We start from the raw sequence: 27,500 nt of genomic DNA on the forward strand, positions 1-27,500 counted from the left end.
CTTTTGATCAATAAAGGCTGCTTCAACCCGCGCAGGAGAACCGGAAACACGCTGTCATGGCGCTAACCACACTTCCGGTTAGGAAAATAAAAGCGTTTGTTTTTATTCTATGACTTTTCACAATAAAACACACACACACACACAGACAGACACACACAGACACACACACAGACACACACAGACAGACACACACACACTCACACACACAGACACAGACACAGACACACACACAGACACACAGACACACAGACACACACAGACACACAGACACACACACACACACACTCGCACACACACACACACACATTCACAGACACACACACACACACACAGACACACACACAGACACACACACACACACACACACACACACACACAGACACACACACACACACACAGACACACAGACACACACACAGACACACACACACACACACACACACGCCTCTGTTTGATCGGAGGTTGGTAAAGGTTTCAGTTTGTCCTGAAGGCGACACTTCCTGTCACAAGATAACCGGTGACCTTTGACCTGCAGGGCGGCCGGTGTGTTCAGGGACTCGGAGACGCTCGGTGGAGACACACGGAGTTTCTGTCTGAGTTTGTGTTGGTTCAGTCAAACATTCCTGCTGTAATCCTGGTCTGCCGGAGCCTCGGGCTGCTCCTCTGACTCCTCCTCCTCACTCCAAAGTCCTCCTGCCTGAACACAGCAGCCAGACCAGGAGCAGCGCGCCCATGGAGGAGGAGGAAGAGGAGGAGGCCGCCAGGAGGCCGCACAAAACCTGCAGAGAGGTTTACTTCAGCGTCCTGCCGGACAAATACGAGCCGCTGAGCGAGGAGGAGGAGGAGGAGACGGTGGAGGAGAGGAGGAGGAGGAAGGAGGAGAAGAAGAGGAAGAAGAAGAGGAGGTACAAGAGGTACAGGAAGGTGAGAGGACCTTTGACCCAACACACACACACACACACACACGCTCAGTTACCTGACCCTGCTGTGACCTCACTGGTCATGTGACAGAAACAGGAAGTAAAGCCTCTTCTTCTTCTGTGGTGGCAGAACATGGGCAAGGCGCTGCGCTTCAGCTGGCGCTGCCTGCTGGCCGGCCTGCAGATGATGGCGTCCTCGTACTCCACGCCGCTCTCCACGGTGGCCACGGTGGCCACGGGGGCTCAGCGAGCCAGCGGCAGCAAAGCATGGTGGGACGGCGGCCCTGAGCACAGACGATGATCGTTTGGTTGATGTAGTGTTAAAGGCTGACGGCTGCTCTGAGTTTAATAAAAAACTACAAACCAGACGCTGCTGCTGTTTCACTGCTCCTCATCATCCTCCTCCTCCTCGCTGTCCCCGCTCTGTCCAGCAGGTGTCGCTGTGCGGCGGTGCTGCCTCCTTACAGGGGATTTTTTTTTTTTTTTTTTTACCTTTATTAGAACTTAGACAAGGAACAGTGCCAGGGGGATACATATACAAACATTATTTTTACAATGAGAATTATACAAAAATATTGTATAGAGCACATAAACGTAAAGTCTTTATAGCTTTCAAATTAAGAGATTTTCTATAGTATGTTTGGCCTCATTCCTAAATGCAACCAAAACAGGTTTTTGATTTGTGTAACGACATTTGTGTATATACCATTTAGATAACAAAATAATAAGATTAATGAGGTAATATTGATTAGTCTTTGTGAGTGAAAAGGTCATGAAGCCAAACATTCTCCAAACAAAGGGAACAATCTGGATCAATAGAAGAGGAAATCAAATTCCAGACATCTGTCCAGAAGCTGGTGGAAGAAGCAAAGACCCAAACAAATGAAAGACGTCTTCAGAGGAACCCGAACAAACAGAGCAGCTGGTATCAGGAATATTTTTAAAACGTTGTGCAAAAAAGACTTTAGAGGGGTAAACTCTGTGAATTATTCTGAAAGACACTTCTTTTATTTTATTATTGATCATGTATCTGCAGGTCAGCTCCAGATCTTCTTCCAGTCAAGGTTGCTTTTTAAATTATTCCAGTAAGAAACCAGATATGGAATAGAAACAGTTTCGTTTTGGAATAAAGCGCGTATGGCTCGGTTACTGTTGCGTGTTGAGGAGAAACAAATCTGGCCAATTCCATGTTTGGTAGGATCTATAGGCAGCAATGTTGGAGTCTGTCCTGCTTCTAAATAACATAAGGATACCAGCCGGGATCGCATTTATAACAACATTAAATTCACTAAGAGGAAATAAGACATTATATCTTAAGGTAAATGCTTCATATGTATACAGTGAGCCGTTGGAGTTAAATAACTGATGGACCGGAAGAATGTTGTGATTAAACCAGAAAGGGTCAAATCAAGATTTGTTCCTGTGTAAGATGTCCTTATTATTCCAAATGTAACATCTATGAGGAGAAAAGTTGTGTTTATAAATCAAAGACCTGTTGATGAAAATAAGATCACTTTAAAGGGACTTTTTCAATATTGTAGTTACAAAATAAAAGAAAGTTCAAACCACCTACTTGAGAAAAAATAAAGTTTGGTATGAAATTCCAAATAGAAGATGGTTCTTGACAGATTGTCTAAGCCACTTGATTTTGAAGGTATTATTTAAGGTGTCAAAGGCCACCTTCATCATATGTTCATTATCACTGATTTTTTAATGTGGTGAGTTTTGTTTTTCCAGGTGAAGTTAAACAGCATTTTGTCGATAACTTTTAAAACCCTGTTAATGTCAAGGGATGAAGCAGCATATGTGAGGCTATGCCCTCAGCTTTGGTTCATAAGACTCTGCCTCTCAAAGACAAATCTCTCTGAAGCCACTGATGAAGTTTTTTTTGGGTTTTATCAATAATTGAATTAAAATTTAAATCACATCTGGTTTCCTTCTCTTTATTAATGACTATTCCGCGGTAAGTAACAGAGTCTTTTATAGGTATACTACAAATACAGGGGGTATTACAGGGTTTAAGAGCAAGCAGCTCACATTTCTTAATATTCAAGCAAAGTCCAGATGCAAGAGAAAAAGTATTTATCACATGGATAGCTAAAGGACCCTGAGCTATTGTTTAGAAACAAGGTTGTATCACCAGCCAGTCGACTGATGATCATTTCAGTGTTCGCCATCAGGATTCCTTTTAATGGACTCAGTTTTATAGAGTCTGTGAGTAGGTGCGTACAAAGCAAAAAAAGATAAGGTGATATGGGGGGTCTGACCCCACGTTTGAGAAAGAAACAAGGCGAAGTCCCATGATGCAGTTTGATCGAGGAGTTTCCATTTTTATACATTGTTTTGATAGCACTGCTAAAAAAAAGGGCCAAAAATCTAAAAAAGAATGAAACTTTCATCAAGGCATAAATCAGAGTGATCAATTAAGTCAAGTACTAATCTTACATCATTGGAAATATGTCTGTTCCTCATGAAACCAGACTGACACAGCTGCTTTCCAAACAATAAACCATGGGTGACAAAGGACATCAAGGCATCACTCAACAGGAAGAAGACAGCCTTCTTGAGTGGAGACAGAGAGGAGATGAGGAGGGCCCAGGCAGAGGTGAAGGAGAAGATCAGAGAGGGCAAGGAGAGCTACAGGAGGAAGCTGGAGAGCCAACCTGCCCGGAACAACCTGAGGGAGGTATGGAGTGGCATGCGAACCATCACCGGCCTCAATAGGATCTCTGACCAGCTGATGGATGGAGATCTGCAGGAGGCCAACCAGCTGAACCTGTTCTTCAACAGGTTTGATAGTCCACTCCCTGACCACCCTCCCCCTCCCCCTCCCTGTGATGCACCATTAACACCTGTCAATAACAACAATGTACCTCCTCCTCCTCCCCCTCCCCCTAACCACACTAACCAGTTTCACCTCCCCATCACTAACATCACCCTGCCCCCCTTACCCCACCTTCCATTAACAACCCCCCACCCTCCCGGCCCCCCTCCCCCATCAGATCTCTCTCTCTGCTCTTCTGTGTCCACAGTTACTATCACCACAGAAGATGTGAGGAGGGAGTTCAGTCGCCTACGACCGGGAAAAGCTGCAGGACCGGACGGACTCAGCCCCAGAGTACTCAGGGACTGCGCCACACAGCTGTGTGGGGTCTTCCAGCACATCTTCTCCCTGAGTCTGAGCCTGATGACTGTCCCTGCCCTGTGGAAGACAACATGCCTTGTTCCTGTGCCCAAGACCAAACATCCAAGCACACACAGCGACTACAGACCAGTTGCTCTGACTTCACATGTGATGAAGTCTCTGGAGAGGCTGGTCCTGAAACACCTGCGTGCTGTTGTGGAACCATCGCTGGACCCCCTGCAGTTTGCTTACCAGCCCCGTATTGGAGTGGAGGACGCCATCATCTACCTGCTGCACATCTTCTACGCTGTAGTGTGCTGGGGCAGCAGGATGAAGACGGCCGACACCAACAGACTCAACAAGCTCATCAGGAAGGCTGGCTCGGTGCTGGGAGTGGAGCTGGAGTCTGTGGTGGAGGTGATGGAGAGGAGGATGCTGAGGAAACTCCTCAGTATTCGTAACAACACGTCTCACCCCCTGCAGGACACACTGCTGTCCTACAGGAGCACATTCAGTGGTAGACTGAGACTACGAGGAGCAGCACAGAACGCCACAGGAGGTCCTTCCTGCCAGAGGCCATCAGACTGTATAACTCCTCCCCTTTCTGTAGGAGAGGAGCTGGATGATCATGTCAGGCATCACTGTCATTCCCTCCACTTGTCTATATTATGTTTACTTAGCACCTTACATCTCCATATTTGTACCATGCATCATATATTGTGCTCATACTGTGTACTGTACTCTGATTTTGGATTATAGTGACACTTATACTCTTATACTCTGTACTTAACTGCATTTAATGTAACTTGATACCTCTGGCACAAGAATTTCCTTCAGGATTAATAAAGTTTTGTCTTATCTTATCTTATCTTACAACAGAATCCATGAATTGACAGGTAGCTCTTCGCAGTATTCAGAATCATACAGTTTAAAGTCAGAGCAATATTTAGCTGTTTGTCCGGGCTCATCTGTAACATTGCCATTAATATTGAATTTTTGTATGGTATTACTTTTAGCTTGAAATCCTTCCTCTAGCCATCTCCTCCTACTTCTGACACAGCCCCCTCAGCCTTCCACCTATAAATGTCATCTAACTGGTTTAGTAGGTTGATTAATTGGTGACGATCATTTTCAGTTAAGTTTCCATGAGCTTGTTATTTTTGAGACAATGTTTTCTTCTTCAGCCCTTTTTGCCTTGACAAGTGAGCTAGAGTATGTTCTCAAGAATGTTGAAATAATCAAACAATTTGTCGTTCTCAACCTTTGAATTATACCCATAAAGGTTAACAAGTAAGATTAAAGTCTCATTGGTATTAATAACCAAAATAAAGACATGACCTGTAGGGTCACCTCCATTAAAGGAGTTCTTCAAAACAGCAGTACCTGCCGCTCGCTCTGAGCCATGAGAAAACCACATGTCGTCGCCCCACTGAGCCCTCCATAACCATCGTCCATAACTGACTGCGACTCCTGAAAAAAGGAAAAATCCGTTTTTTGTTGTTTTGCAAATAAAAATAAAGCTTTTCGTTTGACATTCTGTCTCAAGAGGAAACACAGAGAAAGACAGTGAAGAAAAGATCAAGTACTAAAAGAATAATCTCTATCCATTAAAGGGTTATAATGGTAAATCAGGCTGTATATCTGCAAAACTGTCTCCCTGTGGGTGAAAAACATTAAGTGTGGCAACTTTTCAGCTTGTGTATTATAAAAATAAGGTGCAGAGTGGGAGACTTTCTTTAAAATGTATATAAAGGAAAAACACCTTGACTTGTCCTCTGCTACTATAGTAACAAACCAATGTAATATGGTGACTCTTGAGTTTTGTTATGTCCTTAGCATACTGCTTCTTCTAGAAAGAAGACACAAGAGTTTTGCAAATACAATAATGCAACAAGGATCAATAACCTCGAAAAAAGGCAAAGTAAAGTCCTTCAGGCGTGGGGAGCCACAGTGGAGGGTGATGTGTTCACCTGCGAACAGTCCGGGTGTTCGAGTACCTGTGAGGTGAGCCTTCTTTCCATCTTTCCAGCCGCTTCAATCATGGACCACAGCTTGTTGCGTGTAGCCTTGTCATCCACTGTTGGATCTTCAGCGAACCTCAGCCTGTTATTTTTGAGGTATTCGCCACAGAAGATCTCTTGAAGACCTGTTAGTAAAGTGGACAAAGGTGGTCCTGGGTCTGTTTTCAGGTCCCTGGTTCTTCCCAAGGCGGTGGACAATATCAATGTTTTCTGCAATTTTCTGCTGAGAAGTTGAAGTTGAGAATGTTGATGACTTTGGCTTTGATGTCTTCTGCGTTACCTTCAGGGACGCCGTGGAGTCTGAGGTTCCATCCTGCCGCATCTTTCAGCCTCATCGAGCTTTTGCTGCAGGTCTATCTGCTGTTCATACCTTCTGATGCAGTTTGATTTCCTTCACATCACACTTAAGTGATTCAACTTCTGCAAATGCAAAATCCACTGATTTTTCAAAGCTTCGATGCTCACTGCACGCTTTGTGATCATGTCCTCCAGATTATCAGCACGCACATCTCGGTCGCAGTTTCAGAGCTTTTTAGTCATGATCCATGTGGACTGAGGCAGGAGCAGCAGCTGAAGAGCTTGTTGAAGTCTTGTTAGCATTTAAGGGAACTCCAAAAATCTGAGAGAGAGACTGTTTAACACTGGTTGTAGGTGTTTAAAGCATCATGTTAGGACCAACGATATCAGAGGACAGAGATTCGAGACACTGCTCAACCATGAAAACATGCGTCTGCTACGGTCGCCATCTTGGAGGACCTCCTCCTTACAGGGGATCATGGAGGCGGAGTGAAGAAGCGTCCTGCTGACAGCAGCAGCTGCACACACACACACACACACACACACACTCACACTCACACACTCACACTCACACACTCAGAGCTCCCATGTCTCCGCTGCAGCTCTCCGTCTACTGCCGCCTCTCTCTCGTCTTCTTCTTTAACTCTTTCCTCTTCTTCCTCGACATTTTCACGGACGCCGTCGCCGGTGAAACGTGTCGTCATGACAACGGTACCGGCGCGTCCGAGTCTTGGCGCGGAACTGAGACACCGGGAGGAGAGAGCAACCAATCAGAGAGCGGAGAAGTTTCTGCGGGTGAAGCCGGTTGGAGGAGCCGAGATGTGAGTCCAGACTGTGAGAGTTTATTTACAGAGAGGAAGAAGAACGAGGACGAGAAATCATTCAGAGCTCCGTTAATCACCGTGTCTGTGTGTGTCTGTGTGTGTATGTGTGTGTGTGTCTGTGTGTGTATGTGTGTGTGTGTCTGTGTGTGTGTCTGTGTGTGTATGTGTGTGTGTGTGTGTGTCTGTGTGTGTGTGTGTCAGGCAGTGTGTGCTTGGACAGGCTGGTTGTCTTATGGTCAGACTGTCTTCATGGTTGGGCTGCTGCTGGGCTCTCTGATTGGAGGAGCATTATCTGACCGGTACACACACACACACACACAGACACACATACACACAGACACACACAGACACACACACAGACACACACAGACACACACACAGACACACACACACACACAGACACACACAGACACACACACAGACACACACAGACACACACACAGACACACACACACACACAGACACACACAGACACACACATACACACACACAGACACACACAGACACACACAGACACACACACAGACACACACACACACACAGACACACACAGACACACACACAGACACACACAGACACACACACAGACACACACACACACACAGACACACACAGACACACACATACACACACACAGACACACACAGACACACACACAGACACACAGACACACACAGACACACACACCTATACACACACACACACACACACACACACACCTATACACACACACAGACACACACACACACCTATACACACACACAGACACACACACACCTATACACACACACACACTCCTGACCTCCTCCCTCTGCAGGTACGGGAAGCGCCCGGTGCTCCTGGCCTCCGTCTTCCTGCACGCCGTGTGTGGTCTGGTGCCCGCCGTGCTTCCTCAGCCGCTCCTCTTCCTCGCCATCCGCTGCCTGACGGGCGTCTGCTGCTGCTGCATCAACATCTGCGCCTTCAGCCTGGGTAAACCTGAGCCACACGTCTCTGATGTGATGCGCCCACTGTGGGAGGCTCGCTCAGGAAGCCAGCGCTCCTGACCTCTGACCTCCAGCTGCCGAGCTCCACAGAGGCCATCAATTACCGGCATGCTCCGACACGCACTCACAGCTTCAGACTCAGACATGTGACCTGTGTCCCAGAAACCCACTCCGTGTGTGTGTGTGTGTTGCAGCGGTGGAGTGGACTCTGCCTGCCGCCCGCCTCTGGCCGCCGGCCTTCCTGCCGTTCTGCTTCAGCCTGGGGACGATGGGCGGAGCCCCCCTGGCCTGGCTCAGCCCCACCTGGAGGCAGCTGCACCTGGCGCTGTCGCTACCGCAGCTCGTCTGCCTGCCGCTCTACCTGTAAGCTGCTCACCCGTCTGTGGCCCCGCCTCCTGTCAGAGGCCGCCGCTGAAGCGTCTCCGTCTGTCTCCACAGGTCCATCCCGGAGTCCCCTCGCTGGCTGCTGCTGAAGAGGAGGACTGACATCCTGCAGCGTTACCGTGGCAACAGCCCTGCAGACAAACAGTGTCTGGACCTGGTAAACAAACATGGCTGACCTTTCACCTCAGTGTGATAATGAGTCAACTGCTGTATGTGTGTGTGTGTAGCTGCTGGACTCGGCCTGGTCTGACCTGCAGAAAGCCACTGAAGCGCAGAGGGAGGACCTTGCCCCCAGTGACATCATCCACCTGAGACACCCGACTGTCCTGCTGCGGCTGTCAATCATGAGCTACCTGAGGTACCGCCCACACCTTTTCAAAATAAAGTTCACATGCGTCGGTTAAAGGTCTTCCTCCTGCAGCGTCGCCTCAGCGCTGACCTACTTCGGGATCTGCATGAACATCGGCTCGTTCGGCGTCGGCATTTACTCCGCCCAGTTCTTCTCCGGCCTATCAGAGGCTCCCTGCCTCCTCGTCCCATTGATTCGCCTGGGCCGCCGGCCGATCAGCATGCTGGCCCTGTTCCTGAGCGGCGTGGCCTGCTTCCTGTCGCTGCTGCTGTCCCAGTCCTGCGGTGAGCAGACGTCCGCTTCACATCACAACATCTGTTAGCATGTTAGCATCAGCTGTCTGTGTGCTGACCTGTGCAGGTGAGCCCATCCTGGTGATGAGCCTGGCTCTGCTGGGGAAGCTCTGCATCCTGGCGGCCATCTTCATCTCCACGCTGTACAGCATCGAGCTCTTCCCCACGGTGGTCAGGTAGGAAGCGGCGCCGCACGTCTTCACACCTGTTCACCAGCGTCCTCACAGTGGTGTGATGTCACTCTGACTCAGGCAGCGCTGCGTGTCGCTCGTCAACCTCTGCTTCCGTGTCGGCTGTCTGGTCAACACCCTCGTTCCCCCTAGTTCCGATGGAGCCATCTCATTGGCTGCCATGGTGGCGTACAGCAGCGGACCAATCATAGGCTGCGGCCTGTGCCTGCTGCTCCCGGAGACCAGCGGCGTCCCACTTCCTGATTCGGTGGAGGACTGTGACAGGCAGCCTTGGCCCCGCCCACCCTGCCTGGGCACCCCGAGCACGTCGACGGTCCGGACACGGTGAGCGTCATCCACACAGATATTTAACCCTTCGCATTTTTACAGTGTTACTGTGCACAGGAGGACGACAGCCAATCACGCTGAATGTTTGGTGATGCATTCAAAGACCATCAGAAAGTTAGGGAAAAAAACACTGAGCGTTCCTGTTCATTTACAGTGTGTGTGTGTGTGTGTGTGTGTGTGTGTGTGTGTGTGTCTGTGTGTGTGTGTGTTTTCAGGAGCCAAAGCAGGAAGCTGGAGCTGCCCCCCACAGAGAAGGAGGACACACACACAGCGAACACACACACAGGACTGATGAACACAGTCTGAGGAGGACTTGTACTCATTGTTGTCATGTTGTTGTTGTTGTTGTTTTCATCAGTGATAATAAACAAACTCCTCTCTCATCAGTTGTCAGAGTTTCAGTATAAGAGTAGGAACAACAACATGACAGACTGGTGACCGCAGCCCCCTCTGCAGGACAAACTCTGAACTGCAACAACACAATTTCTGTGAACTATCTACATTTTCTACATTTCTTATATTTGTTTAGACAAAGTGTTTTATTGTTATACCTTATAAAAGATCAAAAAGAAAAACGTGTACCATTAAAATAGTTTTATTTGTGGATTCTTACACCCAAAAACACCACAATAAAAAAGTGTACATATAATAAGAACTTCCAGCAGAACCTTAAATACTGAAGGAAACATGATCCCCTCTTTGTTTCACAGAGTGGAGTAAGTGCAGGCTCAGGTAGGAAACCTGAAAACATAGAGCTCCACCTAGAAGCACTGTAACATCATCCCGTTTCTCTCTACAGCAGCAGTGTACATGCAGTTCCCATCTAACACCAGCAGGGGGCCACCTCAGTATGTGACAAAGTTTGCAGGAAAGATCCCGACCTGTCCGTCGTCCCGCTGCCCCTCCCACCAGTCGTACTGCGACTCGGTCTTGGTGAGGACGGTGATGCGGTCGCCGGGGACGAAGCTCAGGTCGCCGGGCTGCTGCCCTGTGAAGGGGTGGGTTGCCGTGACAACCAGCTGCCCCGAGGCGCCACCTGCTGACGATGCACCACCTGCAGGGGGTGCATTAAATTATATTTTACTGTAACACACACACACACACGAATGTGTGACAACAACAATGACACAAAGTGAAAAGCTTTCTACCGTAAGTCTGAGAGCTCCTGGAGCCAAACTGGCCTGAAACAGAGACAAAAACTTTATATATATAGAAATTCAGCAGCAGTCACATGACAAAAACAATCACAGTGATTGGCTGATCTGCAGCTGATGTCTGTTACTTTGCACAGAGACACTGTGTGAACACTGGGGGGCGCTGCAGCCTCAGAGCTGACAGTCACGTCCTGTAGACTGAACACAGACGATCCACACATTCAGATTAATTATTCACACACACACACACACAGGCTGCTTCATCAAGGTCATGAGTTAATAACAGACCTGAGTACACACCTGGCTTCTATGCCTCTGTGAGAACCTTCTAGACTGAGCAAACAGACCAGAAGAAGGTGAAGCAGGACACAAGGACACAATGAAGGAAACAAGGACGCAATGAAGGAAACAAGGAGACAATGAAGGAAGCAAGGACACAATGAAGGAAACAAGGACACAATGAAGGAAACAAGGACACAATGAAGGAAGCAAGGACACAATGAAGGAAACAAGGACACAATGAAGGAAGCAAGGAGACAAACAAGGGGAGAAGAACAAGAAGCAAGAGTCGGTGATGGAGAACTCACCTGAGGTTTCAGATTTGTAGACGGAGATGCTCGGGTAGAGAGCGTTTTTCTTTCCTCCTCCTGCACACACACACAGACACACACAGACACACACACAGGGTTATACAACAATAAACAACAATAAACAAACAACACAAACAGCTGTGTAGGAGGTTTACCAGCGTCGGTGGCCGGCGATCGGTAGCTGCTTGACGCCGTCTGCTGGGGCGGAGCTGGAGGCCTGGATGGAGGACCAGATGACTGGACACACACACAGTGAACACACACACAGTGAACACACACACAGTGAACACACACACAGTGAACACACTGCAGACGAAGCACTCAGCTGAAGTGACAGCAACCTTCAGACCTTCAGGCGCAGGTTCTTGCTGGTCCAGTCCGCGGTGTACGCCTCGGTGTAGGACTCCAGGACGTGGTACAGGTCGTAGCACTCCGACGGTGGCTCCACGTCTCCATTCAAAATGCCGGACGCACGGACGTCCTGGGCGTAGAACCTGCAAGCCAATCATCCAATCAGAATGAAGCACTGAGCGGAGGCACGCGGCAGGCGCGGGTGGAGGCGGCGAGTGTCGTACTTGCGGTTGGTTTCTTTGCGTTCGATCAGGTAGGATCCTTCCAGAGAAATCCCTGCAAACAGGCCCCTGGAGCGGCAGTAGGTGAAGACGGCGGCGGTGCTGCGCAGGGCCACGTCGGCCTCCACGTTCCTGTCACGCACACACAGACGCACAAAATGACCACAAACCTGTCTTACTGCAGTGTGGAGGCGCTAACGTGCTGCTGATGTCAGCAGGCTGGCCACGCCCACACACACACACGCGCCCTGAAACCACGAAGACCTCATTATTCTAAAATCAGCCTGCCAGTCTGGAAAGTCAAACCCACAAACCCACACTGTCAGCGAACGCCCCGCGGGCAGCAGCAAACCTGTAATTTACAGCAACAGTAAACACAGCACAGACGCAGCAGGAACCCACCTGCCCACGGGGCCCACGGCCACGGTGCAGTTCCCACCCAGCGTCAGGTTCCCGCCCTTGGTGAAGGCCTCGATGGCCCTGCGCTGGTTCAGGATGATCACCAGGTCCGACACCTGCGGGCAGCCATCTTATTTACACACTTCAACAGGTGTGCGCGGTGCGTTCAAGGACAGGCGCAAAGAGCTGAATCACGTTCTATTTTTATCTGATGAAGTAAAAGTAGAAGAGTCACCTCCACCCCGATCTCAAAGCCTCCGCCCAGGCCTGCAATGCCGATGGCTGAAGGTGCCGACCAACCTGAACACACACACACACACACAGTCAGAGTCAGAGTGTGTGTGATTCATGGTCAAAGAATCTGCACGGGCCGGTGCTGATGACTCTTCTTACGTCTGTCGGCGAGCCTGGCGATGACGATGCCGCTGCCGCCTCTGGCTGTGATCATGAAGCCGGCCTTGATGACGGAGATGATGGCCAGACCCTCGGCCTTCGCGATCACATGAGCTACAACACAGACACACACATCTCACACACAGCGACGGACACAGAGCTGCCCGTGGAGGCGGGTTTACCTGGGATGAGCTTGTCCGGCCCATTCCTGCTGGAGATTTCAGTGAAGTCTCTGAGGATCTTGGCGGCTTTCTTGGCCTCGGACTTCAGGTTGGACGGGATGGGGTTACTCACTGCAAACACACCGAGAGCACAGTCTGATCGGTCACTGATCAGCAGATCAGTAGTATAGTCTAAGTATATTCTGATTTTTCAGATTACATGACTTGGATTACTTTGCTCCTTTAATCTGATGATAAATCAGAGGCTGGTTTCAGGTCCTGTCCTGCAGCTCTGGACAGCAGAGACCGGTCTGCCAGCATGCCTCCTGCTGCTGCAGCACATTCCTGACACATGACGCAACCCCACCTCGCCCTGCAGCCGGGCGGAGGAGACACCATCCTCACCACGCTGATGAAGAGCCATCAGACTCTGCTCTGTGGTGGTTAGGAGGTGTCCAGCACATGTCCAGCAGCACGGAGCATGTGCGTGGAGTCACCTCTGTCGCCATGACGATCCTTCATCAACAGACTGATCACTACACTGCTGAAGGACTCATCAACCAATCACAGCCTCACTCCCTGTATCTGTGGCGTGTGTGTGTGTGTGTGTGTGTGTGTGTGTGTGTGTGTGTGTGTGTGCGTGTGTGTGTGTGTGTGTGTGTGTGTGTGTGTGTGTACCTGTGCGTGTCTGTGTGTGTGTGTGTGATTCTAGTGAATAAATGATAATAAACTAAATATTGAAGCCATGCGTCATGTGACAACCACGGTGTGTTTCAGACCAATCCATGTGTCTGTTGAAGCTAACCTTAGCAAACGTCCAAGCTAACTGTTTGTGATGCTAACCATAGCTGCTAGCAGCGTAAATCAATCAAATGTTAGCAAAACAAACACACTCTCACACTTCCGGGTTCCCACTTTGTAAACAGGAAGTACGAGCCACTTCTTACTATTAGCATTAGCAGCTAACGTGGTGTGGAGGATTTAGCGCCCTCTAGGTGGTCCCTTCGCCGGATGCCGGGCCGGCTCTACTGCAGCAGGTAGTTTGTCCGCTCCGGGCTGCTGTAGAAACATGGCGGCTCCACACTGAAGCTAAGCTAACGAGACGAACTGTAAGGTTACTGTAAGGACGGAAGCCGAGCAGCTCTGACGGCTCCTCCACGGCGACACATCACCAGGAAAACCGGCACTAACACGACTGCGCATGTTCACAGCTGATCGATACATGTTCCACAGATACATTGATCAATATGTCCATCAGACAGAAGTGTGGAGAACATCCACAGCTGGGCATGAACTCACTTGTGTTCGCTCCTCTCCTCCGTCTGTGTACCTGCTGACAGGTGAGCCGCGCGAGTCCCTCTCCCTCTTCTCGCCTCACTTCCGCCTTACCTGTCAGCCGGAAACCGCTCACACCTCACGTAAAGCGGCAACAGGTGAAGCTAATGAGATCACACAGGTGTTTATGAAAGCGCGTTGCTAAGGAGACAGAGGTCGCGCGGGCCTCGCGTGCCAGGGTGTCAGCCTGGGCGCGTTCCCGTGTGTCCCTGTGGATCCACTGGGCGCGTTACCGACAAAGTGACCGCGCTTTGCCCTGAGCTCAAACTGTCAGGCGCGCACAGGCTTTTATTTTGTAAAGACACCAGAGTCACGTGACAGGCAGGGGGAGGATTTTATTTATTATTCACAAAAAATGTTACTCATCATCTGAATAAACACATTTTAAAAATCTAAAAATAAAATAAATGCTGCTTCCAGGCCACAGACGAGCAGCAGAGGACCAGACATCAAACCACAGCAGCCAATGCTCACCTGTCCTCAGCTCTGCCGACACTCACCTGAGCCTGTCCTCATAGGCTCTGATCAGGCCGGAAGCTCCGCCCCCGCCGGCTCTTCCTCCTCTCTGTATGTTTAGAGGAAGAGGAGCAGACGGAGGGAGAAGTTAAATATTATTACTGTGAAGTATTTTAATGTTTCCCTCTCTTTAAATAGCCTGCTGGATAAACATCAGCCTGACTGCAGCCATTTGTCTTCCTGATGTGTTCCCACTGCAAGCGTGTGTGTGTGTGTGCTGAACAGGCCTCACACACACACACACACACCATGGTGTGAGAGAATCAGAAACTTGCAGCTGTCAATCTCAGCTCCCCTCCCAGGTATGTCAGACACGCTGTGTGCGTGCAGTCACATCAGGAATGTGTTTATTTAAAGTGTGTGTGTGTGTGTGTGTGTGTGTGTGTGTGTGGTGCAGACAGCAGCAGTCAGACCTGGCACAGCTTCAGCTGTAATTCATCACAGATTAGTCATTACCTGCCTCAGGAATCAGGGCCCGATCCTGTTTGTTACACAACACACACACACAGGTGGAGACAGGGGGCGCCACCGAGACAGCCCTCCATCTCTGTCTGCTGAGTGCGTCTGAAAGTCTTCATCACAGCGAAGATGTTCAGACCTCCACACTGAAGGAATGAAGCAGCATTAAATGGAAGCTTCAGAACGTGTGTGTGAGCTGTGTGTGTGTGTGTGACCTGTGTGTGTGAACTGTGTGTGTGTGTGTGACCTGTGTGTGTGTGTGAGACCTGTGTGTGTGAACTGTGTGTGAGCTGTGTGTGTGTGTGTGACCTGTGTGTGTGTGTGTGTGTGAGTGTGTGTGTGTGTGTGTGTGAGAGCTGTGTGTGTGAGCTGTGTGTGTGTGAACTGTGTGTGAGCTGTGTGTGTGTGTGTGTGTGTGTGTGTGTGTGAGAGCTGTGTGTGTGTGAACTGTGTGTGAGCTGTGTGTGTGTGTGTGTGTGTGTGTGAGAGCTGTGTGTGTGTGAACTGTGTGTGAGTGTGTGTGTGTGTGTGTGTGAGAGCTGTGTGTGTGTGAACTGTGTGTGAGCTGTGTGTGTGTGTGTGTGAGCTGTGTGTGTGTGTGTGTGTGTGAGCTGTGTGTGTGTGTGTGTGTGTGTGTGAGCTGTGTGTGTGTGTGTTGTGTGTGAGCTGTGTGTGTGTGTGTGTGTGTGAGCTGTGTGTGTGTGTGTGTGTGAGCTGGTGTGTGGTGTGTGTGTGTGTGAGCTGTGTGTGTGTGTGTGTGTGTGTGAGCTGTGTGTGTGTGTGTGTGTGTGTGTGTGAGCTGTGTGTGTGTGAGCTGTGTGTGTGTGTGTGTGTGTGAGCTGTGTGTGTGTGTGAGTGTGTGTGAGCTGTGTGTGTGTGTGAGCTGTGTGTGTGTGTGTGTGGTCATGTGGGTCAGGATTCATGGCTGTAATATCATGTGAAAGCAGCTCGGTTTCATCCTGAACTCCACCGCACAGAAACACTCATTCATCTGCAGATCAGCTGCTTCTGTCTGCACACGACGCAACACAGCTCTCACACACAGCTCACACACACACACAGCTCACACACACAGCTCACACACACACAGCTCACACACACACACAGCTCACACACACACACACACACACAGGTCACACACACACAGCTCACACACACACAGCTCACACACACACAGGTCACACACACACAGCTCACACACACACAGCTCACACACACACAGCTCACACACACACAGCTCACACACACAGCACACACACACAGCTCTCACACACACACACACACAGCTCACACACACACACAGCTCACACACACACAGCCCAGATCTGCTGAATGCTCTCTGAATCTTTGTCATGTGACTTCTGGAAATAAAATAATGGATAATATATATTTTCACATGGTGCATTCAGGGACCACTGGAAAGAAAGAGTCCTCTTTACATTCTGAGTAATGGAGCACAGCGCCCCCTGTGGAGGACTGGGGAGTGCAGTCTTACTGTTATGAGGCCCTCATAACCTCACCTCACTGATCACACACACACACACACACACACCTGTGAGAGTAAAGATGAGTCTAAGTTGTTGCCAAAACTGCTGCAGAGCTGGTCGGACTGCAAACACACACACAGACACACACACCTGACAGTTTAGTTAATTACAGTGAAATGAGTGAGCGGTCAGACAGACAGATCATCACCTCGTTAGCTGTGACAGTTACCGTGGCAACAGTCTGATCAGACTCACACAGCTGCAGACAGGTTTGTGCTTTAATGACAAAGCTCCGAGCAGAGTGTGTGTGTGTGTGTGTGTGTGTGTGTGTGTGTGTGTGAGCAGCAGCAGCAGCAGCCAAAGTCAACACACTGCTGCTATGTGGTTCGGCCTGTCAGGCGTACCACAGGGACCGGGCCGTGTTTGGTCGGCGATGATGATGATGATGGCGGTAACAATTATGGACTGTCAAACACGCCTGTTGCCATGGAAGCCCAAACTTCCAGCCAATCAGAGTGGAGGATCAAACACCTGAAATGCTCTTCACCTTCTGCAGATTGGTGGGTGTGGCTGCCCAAGCCCCGCCCCCAAGGCCCATATAAGGCCTGACGAGCAGTGATGACATCACCGAGAGCTCCTTCAGCTCTGTTCAGATAATCCAAACATGCGTGTCAAACCTTTATTCCTCTGTCACACTGCACAAACACTATAAATATCACAGTCTGTCTGTCAGAGGCTCCGCCCACAGCGTTCAACGGAAACACATCGTTTCTGGGTCCATCACCCCGAAAACAGCAACAACATGCTGAGAAGTCTTTTTAATCCACAGATCGTCCACCGTCGCCCCACCCACAGCGCTCTGACGGAGACTCCTCATTGGCTGCAGTCCCTCACTGCACTGTGTGCCTCCCGGTTGTCGTGGCAACGGCTCTGCAAAGACAAAGCCAGAAGAGACAGGAAGTGAGAAAACACCTCACTGGTCCACATGGTTCTGAAGGTTCTGTGCCTCGTTTCCCCGGCAACGATTGATGCTGCTATGTGATGAACAGGAAGTCCTCCGCGGGCCGGACTGTGATGTTCTCCTGACTCTCTGCTCCGCACCGGCCCGAGCTGTTTATGTTGCTGCTGTGGTCTCCATGGAAACGCCCGATCGCTGGCGGTGCTCACAGTGATGAGTCTGGGTCAGCATGTGGTGTTTGGTTCCACCTGCTCTGACCTCTGACCTCAGGCTGACACAGCACGGCGTGTGTGTGTGTGTGTGTGTGTGTGTGTGTGTGTGTGTGTGTGTGTGTGTGTGTCTGTGTGTGTGCATCTCACCGGCTGTTTATCTCTGCGTGCAGCGCGGGCTCCTGGCCAGCTGGGTCAGCAGACGAGCACATCGTTTGTAATCTGCAGAGGAAGCAAACAACAGCGTCTAAGAACAGACACCACCTGCAGCGTCACAAGGGTTAGCCTAGCTTAGCATAAGGAGCGTTAGCCTGCAGGAGAAGGAAACAAACAGCCGCAGAGGGAGGCCAGTGAACCGTCAGATTGATGTAAACAGCTGTGAGCCTCCACAGCTCCATAGCTTCACCTGCCACACACACGCCTGTACTCGCAGACACACACACACTGTCCAAGATAAACACTGAGCTACATGCATGAGTTCAGATCATCAGAGCTGCTGCTGTTCTGACACGCAGTATAACACTCTCAGCCTCTACACACACACACACACAGAGGCCGTGTGCTGGCGGTGGGCGGGGCTACTCACAGGCGGGCACCGTGCAGTCCCTGGTGTTGTGGTACAGACGGTGGAACTGCTTCCTGCACTTAGGGTCAAAGTAAAGAGGACCTGCGGACAAAGAGACACGTCTCAGTCTGTCCCAGACTGTCCCAAACTGCAGGACGGACACTGTGGATGCTGGCGGTCCTACCTGTCAGGTGTCGGATGAACTTCTCCTTGTGACGCGGGTCTCTGGACTGACTCTCTGCAAAGAAGGAGGACAGACTGCTGTGATTGGTCGCCTGGTGTCAGGGTCTCAGTCTGAGGTCACAGTGGGCCCCCAAAGTACAGCACAGGGGCCAAACAGGAAGTGGCGTCACAAGCAGGCGGACCGGGGTCCCATCAGCACTAACAGCACTGAGACATACTGACCCGGGCTGTGGTGAGACCGGACCCGCCTCTCCAGGACCTTCGCCGCGTGCCCGCTCAGCCCCGCCGGGGTCTCCATCCTCGTCCTCGCGTATCGGCCGACCGGCTCCAGCGCGTCCACGCGGCCCTCCGCCCGGGTGCCGGCGCCTCTGAGCAGCGCGGCCGCGGTGCAGCGTCCCGCGGCCAGCAGCAGGAGCAGGAGCGCGGACAGGACCGGGAGCCGCGCGAGCAGCATCAGTGCAGACCTGAGGAGACGCGCGCGGTCAGAGCTCACTGATTGGTTGTTCGTGTTATTTTGAAGACTGCACGTGGTCTTCATCACTTCTGACAAACTTTAGTGATGAGGACCGCGCGCGTGTGTGTGTCTCACCTCTCCTCTTTGCGCGCCTGCGCGCGCCTCCTGATCAGCGGCTCCTCCAACTTTCTATCCCGGGTTAGTGTCGATCCGAGCCGCGTGCAGAGCGGTGGCATCCTAGACAGGCGCGTGGAGCCTTCTTCTTCATCATCATCCTCCTCCTCAGCCGGTCCTTCCCGCGGCGGCAGGCAGCGAGCCGCGCGGGTTCATGCCTCACCTGGTGACCTCCTGAGACTGATCGATCAGAGCCGCGCGCGCCGTCTGTACAAGTAACCCTCCGTGTGTGTCTCTGTCTGCACGCGCGCAACTCTGCCGCCAGATCACGGAAATACAGGAGCGGGGGGAGGAGGGGGAGGAGGAGGAGGCAGGTGCGTGCGTGTTTGGGCAGCACTCTTAGAGGCGCGCGCACAGGGAGCAGGCACCGCGCGGCGCAGCACTCCCTCTCAGCGGAGGGAAGGAGGACTGCAGGAGCGCGCGGGTCCGTCAGGGACACGTGACCTCACCGTGACCCGCTGACCCCGCACACAGCCGCCATCAGATCTGATCCAGGCTGAGAGTGAGCCTGTGTTTATGCTGTGTGTGTGAGTGTGTCTCAGTGTGTGTCAGTGCGTGTCTGTGTCTCTGTCAGTGTGTATGTGTGTGTGTGTGTGTCTGTGTGGTGTGTGTCTGTGTGTGTGTTAGTGTGTGTGTGTCTGTGTGCAGGCCGTTTGTTCTCACGCCCATTAACTCCACTCTCTTCACATCTGGAACGTCTCCAGGAGCGTCAGCGGCGTCCCCCAGGAGCCTGTTAAGCGCCTCTGTGCGGTCTGAGGGACTCGCCGCTTCTCACAGGACTCCTGAGCGTTGGTGGTGCATTGTGGGTCATCAGACGGTCCCAGCAGAAAGTCCCACAGCGCCTCGGAGCAGGAACGTCCTGAGCCAGGCGGCGTTCCGTTCTGCCAGCTGCATGTTTTCATTCCACACATCAGCTAACAGTTACCACGACGACGCAGCCACACACACACACACAGCCAAGAACAACAGCAGGTGTGTGACGGAACATCACACACAGCCAGGGGTCAGAGGTCACACGCCAAATCACACGAGTTCAGCTCGCAGAAATAAAAGTCTCATGGCTCTGCTGTGTTTTTCCTCCAGGACAGACGGACAATACCATGTTTGTCTGACTGCACACACACACACACAGAGACACAGACAGACACAGAGACACACACACAGAGACACAGACAGACACAGAGACACACACAGACACACACACTAACACACAGAGACACACACACTAACACACAGAGACACACACACTAACACACAGAGACACACACAGATGCTGGTTCTTCACACTCACAGAACTCTAAGGTTCTCTGAGCCAGCTGCCATGTTGGATGGATCCACAGCTCCACCCAGTGGTCAGAGAGGTGAACTGCACTATGTGTTCATGCACAGAACAAAAAGAACCTTTCAAAATAAAAGCTGGGGCTGTTTACACAGGTGGACTTTATTGCTTTCACTTTGTTCTGCTTGTTCCTCTTCGTGTGGTTCTTAATGCTAACGATGCTACAGAAACATGTAGAAACATTATGTACAGGAGCTACATGAGGATTCATCACATGAGGAGCATCATACATTATTATTATTGATACATTCTATGGTACAGGATGCTAACAGGAAGTTAGCTTCAGGCTCCAGTCAGCAATCAAGATATCGCCACCAATCGAAGGCTCGACGCTCCACCGCTTCCGGGAGACTCAACAAACACATCATCATCTTCCTCATCATCTTCCTCATCCTCATCCTCAAAGATGGCGGTCATCGGGGCGGCGAAGAGGCGACAGCGAGCAGCGTAGCGACGGCTAGCAGAGCAGGGAGGAGTGAGGGAGCGAGGGCGCAGAGAGGAGGAGGAGAATAAGAGGAGGTGATGCTGCGGGAACATCATGGAGACGCTCGGAGCGTATGGTGAGGTGGGAGGTACTGGGACCGTCAGGTGGGCGTGGATGACTGCGGGGTTCTCAGGTTTGGGTGGAGGAGATGCTGGAGGCTTCTGGAGGCTAGAGGAAGGAGGCGGAGCTGAGTCTTTACGGAGCCGCTCGACCACCGAGATCCGAGAGGACGAATCAGAACGACTGCCCTTTCTCAGGAGGAGAGCCTTAAAGGTCTCACTCCTGGCTGACCTTTGACCTCTAAAGACTGAGCAGGGGAGGAAGGGGTCAGGTGAGGAGGAGGAGGAGGAGGAGGAGTGAGTCCTGTCGTCCTCAGAGTCCTTCCTTCCAAACATCTTCCTCTTTGACCTGAGACAGAGGACAGAGCGGACAGTCAGCAGCCGCCGTCAAACTTTATTCTACTCTAACAGACAAACAGAGAGGGCGGAGCCTGCAGGAGAGGGCGGGGACTGGACGGAGGCAGGGTCAGGTTCTACACACTCACAGGCTTTACCTGCAGCCAGCACCATCATCAAGCTGTGCCCTCCCAGACTGCACTGCTCCACCGAGGCAGACCGAGGAATCAAGCAGACACGTCAATGTGTGTGTGTGCTGACACAGTGTGTGTGTCTGTGTGTGTGTGTGTCTGTGTGTGTGTGTGTACCTGTGGATGACAGCAAACAGGTCCTCCGTGGAGCGAGGACAACCGGAGACAAACATCTGGTCCGCAGACACGCTGACGAACACATCAGCTGGAGGAGGAGAACAGGAAGTTAAAACACACACAGACACACAGACACACACAACCACAGATACACAGAGAGACACACACACAGACACAGACACACACAACCACAGACACACACACACAGACACAGACACACACACAGAGCTGGTCTTACCGTCCTGAGGGCCGCTCGCCTCCCTCGGCCTCCCTCTCTCTTCCTCTGGCTCTCGTATGAGCAGGTCAGGAAGTGACGGCGCCCCCTGCAGGCTGTCAGTGGACAGCGCACTGCTGAGAGAGAACCTGCTCTGACCAATCAGAGAGCAGGAGCCGTCAGAGTCGCTCGTCTCCATGTCGCACACGCTGCTGATCATCACATCCTGCTCCTCTCCAGATGAGGATGAAGAGGATGAGGATGATGATGAAGAGGAGGGGGAGGGTCCCATTCTCGACATCATCAGCAGCTGCCTGCCCGGCCTCCTCTTCCTCCTCTTCTTCTTCGTTTTGTCTTTTTTCTTAGAGGTGGATGACGTAATCATTGTTGTCTTCATCGCGCTCTCTTCCTCCTCTTCATCCTCAGCCAGGGATGACCTCATCATCCATAACGCTCTCTCGTCCTGCTGAAGACTCGTCTTGATGATGTCATCACAGCGGGGGTCAGTTCCCGCGGCCCCTGGCACGGCCCCTGGCACGGCCCCTGGCACGGCCCCTGGCACGGCCCCTTTGAGTGCTCCGCCCCCTCTGACCGCCCCGCCCCCTCTGACCGCCCCGCCCCCTTTGAGCGCCCCGCGTGGCGGTTTAGTCGGCTGGATCAGAGTGAGGCCGGGCTTCTGGCGCAGAGCCGGTGGCTTCTGGCATGGAGGAGAGCATGCTGTGACATCAGCAGCGCAGACGGAAGCAGTGGGCGTCTGTGATTGGCTGATTGTCTCAGGAGGCGTGGCGATGCCGCTCTTTTGCACGCCTGGCCCCGGTCTGGCCTTGGGGGATGTCATGAGACCCAGAATGCACAGATCAGGCTTCTTTGGCAAAGCGGGCTTCTCGGGGGAGCGCAGCCTCCGCGGCGGCCCCGGGTTGAAGTCCTGACGGCTGAACGCACCATCAGCTGATTCCTTCTCTGCTTCCTCCGACGGTAACATCCTGGTTTTAGCTTCAGTTAGCTTAGCATCCGCTGGTCTTAATTCTGTGTGCGACTGGTCCGAGCAGGACAGATTAGCAGGCGCTAACTCAGTGTTGGACGTCCCTGTCTCACAGGAATCAGGGTTTGATTGTAGCTGGCTAGCATTTAGCACTTTAGCACTGTTAGCTTCAGTGCTAACTGGGTCACAAAGTGCTGCAAAATCTGGCTTTGCTTCTTCACTTGATACATCCTGGTTAGCATGGTTAGCATGGTTAGCATGAGCGTGGTTGGCAGGAGGAGTGCTGACGTCCTGGTTCCTGATGGAGCGAAGTCTGACGCCTTGCAAAGCTTGGGAGGTGACCAGGGGCCAGGGGGGCGTGGCCACCATAACAGCACGGTGTGCAGACCAGCTAAAGGCTGGTGGGTGGAGGAGAGGAAGAGGAGGAAGAGGAGGAGGTGGTGGGGGAGGAGGAAGATCAGCGATTGGCATATCTGGGAGCTCTGAGGATGGAGGAGGAGGAGGTGGAGAAATTGGAGGAGGAGGTGGAGAAGTTGGTGGAGGAGGGAAGTGGGTAGACCCCAGTGCATGATGGGGGGTCTGCCTTACAGCATGGGAGTAAGGCGGAGGGGGAGGCCGGAGAGAAGGAGGAAGGGGAGGAGGTGTAGGAAGTGATGGTGGAGGTGGAGGAGGAGGAGGAGGAGGAAGGAGAGACTCAGGAACAGGAGAGCAGAGGGCAGGAAGTGAAGGAGATTCAAGGGGAGGAGGAGGAGGAGGAGGAGGAAGTGGAGGGGGAGGGAGAAAAGGATGCTTGGCTAAGGAGTCAGAGGAGGTGCAGGAGGAGAGGGAGGAGGTGGAAGAAAAGGAGGAGGAGAGGGAGGAGAAGAGGGAGGACTTCCTCTCTGGCACCGGAGGCTTTGGCCTCCTGGGCAGGGAGGAGACGGCGGAGGACAGAGGGACGGAGGAGGTGCATGAAGAGGAGAAGGGAGAGGTCGGGGGGAGGAAGAGGGCCCCGGGGCTAGCTGTGAGAGGAGAGGAGGGGGTGAGGGGGGAGGACACGGGGGTGCCGGGTGTGGGTGTGTTGGACTGGCTGGAGTACCCACTGGAGGGGGAGGCCAGGCGCTGGAGCCCCGCAGAGGAGGAGGCAGGGCGCGGGGCGAGGGCGAGTCTCAGCCCCTCCTCCTCTGAGCACGGAGACCCGGGGGGGAGGACATGGGCGGGGCTTGTTGGTGGGAGGGTGGAAGGAGGCGGGTCTCCAGAGTCCGGCGGTAAAGGTTCAAAGGTCGTGACGGTGCCGCAGTTGACCCCGCTCTGGCGCCGCTTGGAGCTGCTTCGAGGCACCCAGGGGTCGGAGAAGGTCTGAGGAGGCGAGGTCTGCGTGCGCTGGGTGGTGCGCTCCAGGCGGGGGCTGGAGGAGGAGCGGCAGGGGGAGCGGCAGGGGGAGCGGCAGGGGGAGCGGCAGGGTCTGCTGCGACCTGGCCGACGCCTCAGGGAGTCAGAACGTAGCGGCGGAGGAGGCGGGCGCTTGGACTTGCGTAGGGAGATGCTGCGTGTGACGGAGCGACAGGAGGAGGTGCTGCACTTCCTCCTGTCTCGGCTCTGAGAGGGGGAGGAGCACAGGGAGGCGCTGTCAGCGCAGGAGGGGGAGGAGCGGCCGGAGGACAGCAGGGGGTCGCAGCTCCAGCCATCCTCAGAAACACATCTGCTGTCCTGGACGCTGGAGCTCGGGGAGAGGGGCCTGTAGCTCCAGCTGTCCTCGCTGCAGGAGGCGCCGTCGTAGAGGCACTGTGAGGAGGAGACCTCCAGAGCCCGGAGGCTGAACTCAGACTCTGACTCGGCGATGGAGGAGAAGGACACGGCCTCGCTCAGGGGCTTATCGGACGGGTAGGACCACTCTGTGTGCAGGGCGTGTCTGGGGGAAGGAAGAGAGGAGGAGGAGGAGGAAGGAGACAGGGGCGTGACTCTGGCAGAGGGGTCAAAGGGCAGCAGGGGCTGGAGGTCACCGGGGAAACCCTGAGCATCCTGCGATGAAGAGACAGGAGACAGAGCGTGAGCTTCGTGTCAATCATGTCACATGATCATCAATCCACAACTGACCTGACAGCAGGAGGAGGAGGCACTGAGCGTCCTGTAGGAGGCGCTGTGACAGCTGGACTCAGAGTTCAGGGAGGAGGTGGTTTCCAGGCGAGGGAGGCCGCGGACCTCTGAGGAGGAGGAGTTATCGGTGCGTGGCGAGGAGGTGAGGGCGGCCATGAGGCTGGACATCCCCGCTCCTCTTGGGGCTCGGATCTTCCTGTTGGTTGCCTCCTTCCTGATTTCTCCCTGATCGGGGGAGGCGCGGGTGGAGGGGGTCGGTCGACCCACAGTGGAGAACTGGCCGGGAAGAACGGCGGAGACAGGAGGCTTGGGGCTGACGTCCTCTGGGAGCCCGGTGACCGTCTGGCGGCGGCTCAGGTTTCGGGGTCTCCGGGTTAAGGAGTCCCCGTTTGAAAGTGTTCTTCGCAGACTGGCCTGCCGGTCGAAGCTCTGACCTTCAGGGAGGACACAGAGAAACAGCGTGAGGACACAGGAAGACACCCTGAACACCAGCCTCAGGACGGATTCCAGCTCCACCTGTCACGTTGATGGGGACGATGTCAGCGGGGACCGCCTGGGCCTGCTGCCTCATCCTCTCCTCTGGCGTCGGGAGCCGGGGGTTCAGATCCACCTCCGCGTCCACCGTCAGCTCGCAAGCCGGCACGAAGACGTCCCAGCAGGAGGTGACGGGGTTCAGAACCAGGGGGGTCAAAGGTCGCGTGCTGCTCAAGATGAACTGCTCGTCTTCGTCAGAGGACGCCGACGACTGAAAACAAACAGGAAGTCCGAGTTACACCCAGCAGGGTGCTGGACCAGAATCTGAGACTAGTCTGATCTAATCTAGACTACCGCAGATCCATGTTTACCTTCCTCCACACTGACAACTTGAAACAAACTGAAAAACAAGACTGAGAGAGACAGTCCACCAGTCTGGACCTCTGAGAGGACGAGAGACAGAACGTTTAAGGACTGACGTCAGTACTGCAGTGTGACCAGCAGGTGGCAACAAGACACAACACAGAGGACAGACCTCATGAATGTGTGTGTGTGTGTGTGTGTGTGTCGCTCACCATCTTCCGGCTCCTGTCCCTCCACTGTCTCTGAGTGCTGCCCTCTGATTGGTGGAGGCCAGAGAACGGGGCGGAGGCGGGGCTAGATGAGCGGGGCTCTGAGTGGCCATGCTGATTCAGCCCTTTACACGCTGTGAAGAAACAAAGATGGCGGCTATACAGGTGGAGTATCACCAGGCAGGTGGTGCAGCAGCTGCACGGGGTGTGTGTGTGTGTGTGTGTGTGTGTGTGTGTGTGTGGTGACACGTCCTCACCCTGCAGGTCGTCGGCGCTGCCCGATCGTCTTTTTCCAGGGATGAAGCACAGGCCCTGCTGAGGCTTCTGGGTAGTGTAGTGAACAGACCACCTGCTGTCTCCGTCCCCTGCTGCACAGACACAGAGAGTTTAATGTGACGCACACACACACACACACACACACACACGCTGCAGCGCTCAGCACTGCTGAAGGTGACCTCCCCTCTGTGCCTCAAGGCTTTTGTCCTGAAGGAGCAGCACAGGGATGGAGGACAGATGTTTCCAGCGTCCAACAGTAAATGTGACTTTTGACGTCTGAGCGTCTTTACAGCTGACATGAAACCACAGCAAAGACTGAAAGGGAGGTCCTGCAGAGCACCGTGGTGGTCTTTAAGGTGCTGAAGGAGGAGTCAAGAATCATCAGGAGGTCTTCGTCTGAACCTTCAGTTTGTCTTCAAGAAGAGACTAAATGAAGACTAGTTGGAAGTTCTACAAGTCAGGACGGTCCAGAGTCTGTGAGGACGTCCATGGAGATGGTGCCAGGAGTCCCTGTGGAGCTTCCAGGCGGCTCCACATCCCTTAAAAGCACCTCAGATCCTCTGAGGGTCCGTCAGACTCCACAAGGACCTCTGAACGGCACTTCAAGATGAAGGTCCCTGAGTCCGTCATGCAGCTGGGTCTCACGCTGGTTCTGAGGAGGGTCCTTGAAGGTCTCCCGGGACTGCAGGGTGAGCTCAAAGTTCAAGACACCCTGAAGACTGCAGCGGAGTCCCAACAGGTGTGAGGTCCTTCAGCAGAGGTTCCAGGGACCACTGCCAAGGCTCCAGGTGGGTCCTTGTATTGATGACCTGCTCTGTTGCCATGGCGACATGCTGTTTGAGGCAGCTCTGACTTGAAAACCAGGTTAAATCTGAACCGTGTTCGATCTGATTCTAACACCTGACAGCCAATCAGAGGCCAGCACTCTATGAGGTCATCTTTAGAGGTAGCACTCGCTCTCCATGTACGAGCGATGCTCGCTCGCCCGATTCAGCACAGCACAGACATTAATCGATCCATCATCATCATCATCATCATCATCATCATCATCATCA

At 52.8% G+C, this 27,500-nt stretch overlaps 5 protein-coding genes across 8 annotated transcripts in view; 2 read left to right on the forward strand and 3 right to left on the reverse strand.

The window, feature by feature from the left end:
- The first annotated feature begins 360 nt into the window (after positions 1–360).
- LOC114432073 (uncharacterized protein C1orf115-like) lies at positions 361–1,288 on the forward strand. Its single transcript, XM_028399857.1, has 2 exons — positions 361–924; positions 1,051–1,288. The coding sequence occupies exons 1-2, from the start codon at positions 733–735 to the stop codon at positions 1,219–1,221; spliced, it is 363 nt and encodes a 120-aa protein (XP_028255658.1). The 5' UTR covers positions 361–732; the 3' UTR covers positions 1,222–1,288.
- A 5,515-nt stretch (positions 1,289–6,803) lies between these two features.
- LOC114431634 (solute carrier family 22 member 6-like) lies at positions 6,804–10,022 on the forward strand. Its single transcript, XM_028399203.1, has 9 exons — positions 6,804–7,183; positions 8,004–8,158; positions 8,367–8,535; positions 8,611–8,713; positions 8,784–8,914; positions 8,978–9,189; positions 9,266–9,374; positions 9,450–9,713; positions 9,932–10,022. Exons 1-9 carry the CDS (start codon positions 7,065–7,067, stop codon positions 10,020–10,022), a joined length of 1,353 nt encoding a protein of 450 aa, XP_028255004.1. The 5' UTR covers positions 6,804–7,064.
- A 273-nt stretch (positions 10,023–10,295) lies between these two features.
- LOC114432040 (SH3 domain-containing YSC84-like protein 1) lies at positions 10,296–14,549 on the reverse strand. 4 transcript variants are annotated; one of them, XM_028399807.1, is made up of 11 exons: positions 14,285–14,549; positions 13,007–13,117; positions 12,825–12,938; positions 12,667–12,731; positions 12,528–12,547; positions 12,036–12,143; positions 11,810–11,954; positions 11,616–11,697; positions 11,458–11,517; positions 10,865–10,897; positions 10,296–10,770 (listed from the first exon to the last, which is right to left on the reverse strand). In XM_028399807.1, coding segments are annotated over exons 1-11 (948 nt in total). In that variant the 5' UTR covers positions 14,286–14,549; the 3' UTR covers positions 10,296–10,561. The 4 variants fall into 4 exon arrangements, with proteins under 4 accessions (XP_028255608.1, XP_028255605.1, XP_028255607.1 ...); XM_028399804.1 differs by having other exon boundaries at positions 12,036–12,164; positions 12,435–12,547; positions 14,285–14,547; XM_028399806.1 differs by lacking the exon at positions 14,285–14,549 and adding an exon at positions 13,933–14,258 and having other exon boundaries at positions 12,036–12,164; positions 12,435–12,547.
- Positions 14,550–17,631: 3,082 nt separating this feature from the next.
- On the reverse strand, positions 17,632–19,573 carry LOC114432060 (ALK and LTK ligand 2-like). Its single transcript, XM_028399838.1, has 6 exons — positions 19,287–19,573; positions 18,920–19,161; positions 18,699–18,752; positions 18,536–18,616; positions 18,100–18,171; positions 17,632–17,712 (listed from the first exon to the last, which is right to left on the reverse strand). The coding sequence occupies exons 1-5, from the start codon at positions 19,385–19,387 to the stop codon at positions 18,107–18,109; spliced, it is 543 nt and encodes a 180-aa protein (XP_028255639.1). The 5' UTR covers positions 19,388–19,573; the 3' UTR covers positions 17,632–17,712; positions 18,100–18,106.
- Positions 19,574–20,766: 1,193 nt separating this feature from the next.
- Positions 20,767–27,500, reverse strand: part of LOC114431640 (NHS-like protein 1) — a 10,258-nt gene continuing 3,524 nt past the window's right edge. Inside the window, exons 2-10 of the mRNA XM_028399213.1 lie at positions 26,427–26,537; positions 26,173–26,303; positions 25,969–26,040; positions 25,640–25,868; positions 25,124–25,557; positions 23,834–25,048; positions 22,090–23,725; positions 21,852–21,939; positions 20,767–21,556 (exon numbers count right to left, since the gene is read on the reverse strand). Coding sequence (XP_028255014.1) covers positions 20,965–21,556; positions 21,852–21,939; positions 22,090–23,725; positions 23,834–25,048; positions 25,124–25,557; positions 25,640–25,868; positions 25,969–26,040; positions 26,173–26,303; positions 26,427–26,537 — 4,508 coding nt within the window. The 3' untranslated portion in view covers positions 20,767–20,964. The remainder of the gene's footprint in view (positions 21,557–21,851; positions 21,940–22,089; positions 23,726–23,833; positions 25,049–25,123; positions 25,558–25,639; positions 25,869–25,968; positions 26,041–26,172; positions 26,304–26,426; positions 26,538–27,500) is intronic.

This window comes from Parambassis ranga, chromosome 2, assembly GCF_900634625.1.
Source record: "Parambassis ranga chromosome 2, fParRan2.1, whole genome shotgun sequence".
In the NCBI taxonomy this organism is placed as follows: domain Eukaryota; kingdom Metazoa; phylum Chordata; class Actinopteri; family Ambassidae; genus Parambassis; species Parambassis ranga.